Here is an 8,667-nt window from a genome sequence, read left to right on the forward strand (position 1 = left end):
CCTTTTCGAAACGTTGCATTTCGAAAAAGTTAAAGCTGCCTCATCTCTCTCTATCTCTCTCTCACATGCCTATTCTTTGCTTTTTGGAGCTCAATATCTCAAGTAGTTGGATTAAGATTGATTTTGGGTTTTGCAGAAAACAAACCCAACCAGGACACCTCAATAAATTATTTTACTTCTCTGATTAATCCAAATTCAATAAGAAAAGAATGCATTTCTTATAATGTTTTCATTAAAAAGACTTGGTTTGAGATTGTGTATGCAAGTACTCCTGTTTAGTGAACTAAATGGTACGTATTAGACTAATAATTTAGTGATACCAAAAGAAGATTAATCATTTAGTAATGTGTACTAAATGTACATTGGAATTGGTAATATGTATTCTATTATTCGTCTTTAGTTCAGATTTGGTGCTTTTTTCTATTTTCATCTTTCTCTCTCCTGAGGCTATGAATTCTTAAAAGAATAAGAAAAGGCATATGATTGATTTATTAGTGTTGTTGTTATTATTATTGTTGTTTTGGGGGAGGTGGGTCAAGCCTTAATTTATTAGTTTGATATATTAAACTCTCGATAATTACATATTTAGTATTTGATTAGCGAGTTAAATATCAAACTTTGATTAGATAATTACATATTAAACTCTCGATAATTACATATTTAGTATTTAATTTATGCATAGATAACATTGTAACACACTTTTAACTGAGTTTGATTTTGTCTAGTTAACAAATGACTACATGTAATTATGATTTATATAATTTGTACTTAAAGTTATATGTTTAATGGTTTGAAAATGATTTTTTTTTTTTTTGTTGTGTTTAGAAACAATGAAATTTTCATTTAGAATTGTAAAAGGAGCTTTTTAATTGAAGTTGATAATTTTTTCTGGTAATTAAGGACTTAATATATGAGATTATAATTTTGTTTTAGGCTGTATATGTGAGATTATAATTGATTGGTAGTTGAATGTGTGAAATTGAAAACATAAAGGTGTAATCAATAGGATGGCCCGGTGCACTACGCGGCTCCGTTGAGCGAGGGTCATGGGAGGGGTCCCACCACAAGGATGTACTAGGGGCAAGCCTTCCCTTACCAATTTATTTAGCAAGAGGCTGCTCCTAAGACTCGAACCCGTGACCTTTTGATCACACGACAATGTTTACGTTTCGCCAAGACTTACCCTCTACTCCTCATAAAGGTGTAATGAATAATAATAATAAAAGATTAAGAGCCTAAAAATACTCTTATGTTTTCTTTTTTCAAAGTATTACAGGAAGAATTTACAAAGTAAAAGTAGATGTGAATTGGGTATGGTATATTATTTAGGGGTATGGTATATTATTTAGGGGTAATACTAGTTAAAGATACAGAGAGAATGATGATGTGTGCTTAAAAGATAAAGAGTCACATGGTTTCACATGAAATTAGATATCATGTCATGTTCCATAGTTAACGTGCAATGTCTCGTATCAAAAAATAAATAAATATTCAGGCCTATTTAGTAGAAGAGGAGAAGAGTAAATAACTTTAATTATTCGGTCAACCGCAATTATTTTAAAGCATACTGAACTGTGCTTAAAAAGGGAAATCTTTTTACTGTGTTGTTCAATGACACTATAATTTTTCTAGCATAAATCAAGCTAATCCATTAATATTTACTTTCATCCGTCGTATACCAACCACAGTTCCATAGGATTAATTCTTATATATATGAAATGAATAAATCAATTTGAGTCAACAAATATTTATCATAAAGCTAAAGATTGGGTCAGCAGATAAAGGTTCTGCTGCAGAAGATGCTGACCATCTCTTAGCAAATATGTATATCTTACTCCACAAACTTGTGATAAATGTTTTATTAAGTTTTTAATTAGTAATTAGTTTAGTTGCAACTATATATATATATATATATATATATATATATATATATAGATGGGATGGGATGAAAGAAGACCATTTCTTAATTTAATCTATAAAATTAGCTTCAACTAGAAAGAAAATAATACTATAAATTGAGGATTGTCAATGGATAAAAGTCTTATATAGGCTGGTGATTCGTCCAACAGAGACGGAGAATCTTCGAAAAAGTTATTCATAATTGGAGATAACTCCCCGAACATGAAAGGAAACGACGGGATGAAAAATGCTCCCTCACTCCAACGGGAATCCAATCTCCAACTCTATGGGGATTTCAAAATTATGAAAAAAATTATACATTTCTTTGAATAATAACATTAATTCTTATACATAATAAACATAATTATAACACCAATTAAAAAGATCTATACATTATTTTTATTTAATTTTTATATGAATTTAATTTTTAAAATAAAAATAAAATTTGTAAAGGGGATCCTAGGGGATGTGAATGAATTTTATTTTTCCTAATTTATATACAAAAAAAAAAAAATGGGAGATTCGGTTCCTGCCCGCCCATTTTCAATGCTAAATAAATTACATGGGGAGAAAAAAGAAAGCACAACAGAAAATCTTAATGCAGCACTTGATTTGATCAGGACTAATAGTAATAGGTGCTAGCTATCATTTGAACTTTTAATTGATAGGGAAAATAACAACCCAGAGATGAAAATATAAAGTTTATGATTATTAAACAGTTGAAGATGTTGTTAAACCCGGTAGAAGTAGAAGGAAATCCTCCTCCGTATCTATAAGCAATCAATCAGGTATGTCTTGCTTTTTATAATTACACCCACACCCACAGTAAAACATTGATTTATAATTACAAAAAGCTGTAAAGACTTCCTTTTTTCTTTATCAATCCCATATATCACCATCATTGTTTTTGTTTAGCAATTTCTTTCAATTAATTCCCACTTGTGGGTCTAATTCCTATTTGTTTTCCCTCCAAATAAAAAACTATTGTAAATCCATGTCTTGTTGTCTTCTGAGAAGAGTTTGATTTTGGCCTTAATGCCTATCTATATATTTTTCTAATACCCTCAACTGGAACTGGATGTTAGTTGTTGCCCTTTTCAAGGTTGATGCTGAAACCCATGTGATGCTTTGATCACTCTTCTTAATCAGTTTTTATGCAGGTGGTTCAGCTGCTTCACTTAATATCATTAAAGATCCTTCTCTTCTTCTTCTGTCTCTTCGGTACGCTTTTTAACTGTTTCTTCTGTAGTTTCTGGTGTTCCAATTACTATTGTTCTGGTTGTCTTTTCTTCCTAATTTCAACTGAAAAACTTCATTTTGATGCATAGTAGTTGAAAATTTGCCATACTGAGTTGGTGTTGGATCACATTTGAGAATTTTGTTAGTTGTAGGTGGTGTCAGAATGGGTCCAACTTATTTCCCTCTTCGATGGGAGAGTACTGGAGATCAATGGTGGTATGCTTCTCCAATTGATTGGGCAGCTGCTAATGGCCACTTTGACTTGGTTAGAGAGCTCCTTCGCATTGATAATAATCACCTAATCAAACTCACCTCTCTAAGGCGAGTTCGTCGCCTTGAGACCGTCTGGGATGATGAGGAACAGTTTGATGATGTTGCTAAATGTCGCTCTCAAGTTGCTAGGAAACTCTTTCATGAGTGTGAATCCAAGAAAGCAAACAACTCTCTCATCCAAGCTGGCTATGGTGGATGGCTTATGTACACTGCTGCTTCCGCCGGAGACTTGAGCTTTATACAGGAACTTCTTCAAAGGAATCCTCTACTTGTTTTTGGTGAAGGAGAATATGGTGTTACTGATATACTCTATGCTGCTGCTAGAAGTAAGAATTCTGAGGTATTCAGGATTGTTTATGATTTTTCTGTCTCTCCGAGGTTTTTGACTGCAAAAGGTGGACAGTTTGAGGAGCATATTGGGGATATTCCTTCCCTCTACAAGTGGGAGATGATTAATAGGGCTGTTCATGCTGCTGCTAGAGGTGGAAATTTGACAGTTTTACAGGAGCTTCTTCGTAATTGCACCAATGTTTTGGCTTATAGAGATAAGGAAGGCTCAACTATTTTACATGCTGCTGCTGCCAAAGGCCAAGTTGAGGTGAGATCATCAGTTTATTCCTTTTTATTGTCAATTCATTGAGTTTACATGAGCATCAATTCATTTCTTTTGTTTTTCTAAATCCCTGAATTGAGACTGAAAGATGTAGCTTTAAGAAGCTGCTTGAGATCATACCCTTATTATGATGTTCTGTTAATTGTTTTTGTCCAAGCTGTTGGGCTTTTTCCTTGATTTTTTCATCAACGATTGGCTAGTAATGTAAAGATCTAAGTAAGATATCTATGATACCCTATGTTAAATTAAAAAAAGAAAGAAAAGAAAAGTAGAGGCAAAAACTAAATATTGTATCAAACTACTTGTCTTTTTGTAGTTGGATCTCCAAGTTTTTGGAATGCTCCAAATTCCACTTGAGCATCTAAATCTGGACCAATCCCAGCAAAAACATATCTGAACAAAGTCGAGCACCATGCCAAATATGTCCGAAGAAAAGAATATAGCAAATGAAGCATGTCCAAAAATAAACCAACCCCTTGAACTGCTACGAAAAACATCATGGGAATTCAAAGTAGCAAGATCCAATTCAAAAATTTCGCCTAATTGAGTGTGTCTAGCATATTTTTTGACAGTAGCAGGATCACTATAATTATAACTGACTCCGTTTTTGTGTCCAACTGTCAACTCTTCTCGGATTTTGGACTGTCAATTATACTGGTTTTTTTCCAGTTGATCTACATAATAGACACAAAGTGATGCACACCCAAGTTGTTACTGGTATTCAAACCAAAATAGGCTGTGTTTATTGTGCTTGTCTGCTATGTAATGATAGAAATTCCCAATTTAGTTCACTCAGTTTGTGGCTGTTGCTTTCTCTGGAATATAAGTCAAATTAGTTTAGTTATCTTGAAGTTTAATTGAAATAATCCATTCTATTATATTATTATGATTCATGTCAATATGACAATACTCATTTTTGTAGCTTATAAGTTGTTTTATGTTTTATGCAGATAGTTAGAGATCTTATAGCATCCTTTGACATCATAAAGTCCACAGACCATCAAGGCAACACAGCATTGCATATTGCTGCTTACAGGGGCCAATCATCCGTGGTTGAAGCTTTGATTGAAACATCTCCATCATTGGTCTCGTCAACAAACAATGCTGGCGAAACTTTTCTTCATATGGCCGTATCTGGATTGCAGACTCCTGCATTCAAAAGATTGGACCGGCACATTGAGCTTATGAAGAGGCTGATAAGTAGGAAAAACTTCAATATCCAAGAAATCATCAATGCCAAAAATAACGATGGAAGAACTGCGCTCCATGCTGCCATCATTGGGAATGTTCACTCTGATCTTGTGCAGCTCCTGATGTCTGCTCCATCAATAAATGTGAATGCTCGTGATGCAGATGGGATGACTCCTCTAGATCTTCTTAAGCAAGGGCCATATTCTCCCTCATCAGATATACTAATTAGACAGTTGATATCTGCAGGCGGAATATTCAGTTGTCAGGATTATACTGCAAGAAGAGCCATTGCCTCCCGCTTGAAGATGCAAGGTAGCGGAACCAGTCCTGGAACATCATTCAGAATCTCGGATGCAGAAATATTCTTGTATACAGGTGTTGAGATTGCATCTGATGCGAGTGCTGATCCAGCTGGTGAAGGAGTGAGTTTATCTTCAACCGAACATCTCGACTCAACCAACGAGAACCAAAGCTCAAGAACTAATAAGAAACCAGGTTCTATGAATAATGCAGCACACCAGTTGAAAAGAGTCTTGCTGTGGCCCCGGATGAAAGGAAATAAACCTGAAATGTTTAGGAAGTCAGTGGATCAAGGTTCGGTGGAATCATCATACTCGAAATGCAATAGTTCAGAGGAAACTCCAACCCCACTTCGGCTGAGATTCATGAAGCCCTTAACTCTTCCTAACAACAAGAGAAGTCTTGCTGTTAGGAGCAATCAATCAAGTCCAACAGCAAAGAAGAAATTTGCTTCAGGCATAATGTATGGTGTAATGCAAGCAATTCCACGTCGATCACGCTCGAGCTCATTTTCAAAATCATCTATATCTTCTCCAACTTCACTGGAGAAACAAAAAGGTAGCTTTATTGACAATGATGTTGCAGGTCCATCTTCATCCAATCAATCATTGGACAACGGAGCGTCAGATGTGATTGAGAAAGACAGCTCTATGAGCTCCTCCATGAATAAGAGGTTAAGGAGGCAGTACTTCTGTTTTGGTGGATCTAGCTTGTCTGTGAGAACTCCTGTTAGCAGGCCGCGGCAAAGCCATAGTTCTAATCCTTCTGTAATCTCAGTGGCCTGATGAAGTTGACTAGAAGAGCTATGAGGTTGGATTGATTCAGGGTATGCACACTCCGCAAACCCAGATGGCATCAAGCAGAAGACTTGTTAACTATAAAGAAGATAGGCAAATTCTGTAACTGTTGCCTGAATGTTTTTTTTTTTTGTTTTGTTTTGTTTTCTTTTGTAGGATGTTTTCATGTTTAATGCGTGTAAGACATGTAACTCAAGTAACATGTATCTATCTTGTGCAAAGCAGTGAAGAACAAACGTATCCATGTAATCAACTACTTGTTCTGTTTCTGAGTAGGAAATATGCAGGGAGTAGTAAGTACTTGACAAAAACAAAATCCTATATAGTCATTCATTATTCATCATTCCTGTATGTTTATACACATTACAAACATATATTGATCACTCTAAAATTTCTCTACATTTAATGAAAATCAACAATTTCATAAATTTTATTATAGGTCCGGCATACCAACATTATTTAGGCATCAAAGCAATAATTTAATGTACTCAAATATAAATGATTAGTTAATTACCTCTAGGAATTCTCAACAAGTTCTTGGTAGAGGAAGTGAAATAAGATTAAACCTTCCTCTTGTTTGGGAACAATTTTTTTTAATCAAGGTCTTTAAAAAAACAAAAATTCAACAAAACCTCTCCAATTTACCCATGTTTCTTCCAATAACCGTAACCCATTTGAAAATTTTAAAGTTGAACATTTAAGTTTTGAGGATTTTTTTTTGCCTTTCAGCCACAAGATTTTTTTTTTTTTTTTTTACTTTACTTTTGGTTTTTTCTTTATTAAATAATTGTTTTAATCAATATACTATTATGGTACGTTTGATATTTTCTCTCAAACTTTACTCGATTAATTACATCTCTTGTTCATTCGTATCTTAGTTCGTGTGGATACCGTTAGAGGCAATTAACACTTGGTATCTATTATTGGTTGATTAAGAACGCCTTTCTTTCGGATTATTCTTGTTCATGAAAATACGGTTTATTATCTATATGGGTTCTTCATTTGCAACAGTATAGTTATTCAAACAAGGTACATACGTTTAAACTCTTTTAATATGAAATAATGGTTAATGGATCATGGGAAAGAGAAATAGATAAAAAAAATTATATTCCGATGCGCCTACGTTTGTCTATTTTCCTACAATGTAAAATTCTTGTGAGGTGAAGATGTATCTGTGTTTGATGCATGTAGTAAAACGAATTTCAATTTATGTGCAATGATTTTTTTGTAAGATCAGTGACTTTCAAGCTTATGGAAATTTTTCTCGGTACACTATAAAAGGTAAAAAGGCATGCTTGATTTGCAAGGATGATATGGAAGCAATGTGTTTAGACCATCGTAGAAAATCCTTACATATTTTTTTTGTCTGTTATATAATTTTTTTCGTTGAGATATTTTGTAAATTATTTTATTATATCTATTAAATATAAATATAAATTTTTTCAATGATATTGGTTTTAATACTATTTATTAAACTTAAATTAATGGAATTTGAATGGATCCTTACATATTTTTTGTCGTTATATAATTTTATTCATTGGGATATTTTGTAAATTATTTTATTATATATATTAAATATAAATTAGATTAGATATAATATTTTAATTTTCATTTGTTACTATTTTAACAATTCATCAAAAAGACCACTAAAATATCTCTCTGGTGCTTTCTATGCTTACTTTGTTTTTGATAAAATAATTTTTACACAAAGTAAGTTTTACTTTATTTTTTCTACCATTGGATAAGCTTACTTTGTCAAAGTTCATCACCATCTAATGGTGGAAAAACAATGTAAGGCTTACTTTGTCAAAAACAAAGTAAGCATAGCCTAACCCTAATTTCTCTTTACTTCTACTATTATATATAAGCAATGTTTTGAAAACCGGACCGGACGTTGAACCGGTGAGACAACTGGTTCAAGGTTCAATAGGTTCAACCGGTTCAAGCGGAATGGTTCAACTGGATAAAAAATAAATAAATATATATATAAAAAATAAAATGATGTTTCATTGAACATAAAATTAAAAATTTCATACATATAATAAACAATTCTTAAGTTAACATATTAATTAAAAATTAAAAATTCATACAGATAATATAAAAATTCACACATCGGTAACCAATCCTTAATTTAACACATTAATTAAAAATTCACACATCTAAAATCAAACCCATAGTTTAACACAATATTAAGATTAAAATTAAATTAATTAACACCAATTATTAAAGAGGTTGTTCTCTACCTAATTTTTAAATTTTTCCCTTAATTCAATATGTTTTTTAAAAAATGGCAAAAAACCAGGGTCAATCCGGTTCACTGGTTCAACACCGGTTCGCGGTTCAACCCCGGTTTGA

General features: G+C 33.0%; 1 protein-coding gene across 6 annotated transcripts; it reads left to right on the plus strand.

Annotated features, from left to right (window-relative positions):
• The first annotated feature begins 2,485 nt into the window (after window positions 1–2,485).
• Window positions 2,486–6,561, plus strand: LOC136232733 (uncharacterized). 6 transcript variants are annotated; one of them, XM_066022113.1, is made up of 4 exons: window positions 2,486–2,687; window positions 3,060–3,120; window positions 3,285–4,009; window positions 4,975–6,561. In XM_066022113.1, the coding sequence occupies exons 3-4, from the start codon at window positions 3,302–3,304 to the stop codon at window positions 6,298–6,300; spliced, it is 2,034 nt and encodes a 677-aa protein (XP_065878185.1). In that variant the 5' UTR covers window positions 2,486–2,687; window positions 3,060–3,120; window positions 3,285–3,301; the 3' UTR covers window positions 6,301–6,561. The 6 variants fall into 6 exon arrangements, with proteins under 6 accessions (XP_065878185.1, XP_065878181.1, XP_065878183.1 ...); XM_066022109.1 differs by having other exon boundaries at window positions 2,487–2,687; window positions 3,049–3,120; XM_066022111.1 differs by having other exon boundaries at window positions 2,487–2,687; window positions 3,049–3,120; window positions 3,291–4,009.
• Window positions 6,562–8,667: the final 2,106 nt, after the last annotated feature.

This window comes from Euphorbia lathyris, chromosome 6 (assembly GCF_963576675.1).
Source record: "Euphorbia lathyris chromosome 6, ddEupLath1.1, whole genome shotgun sequence".
Classification (NCBI taxonomy): Eukaryota; Viridiplantae; Streptophyta; class Magnoliopsida; order Malpighiales; family Euphorbiaceae; genus Euphorbia; species Euphorbia lathyris.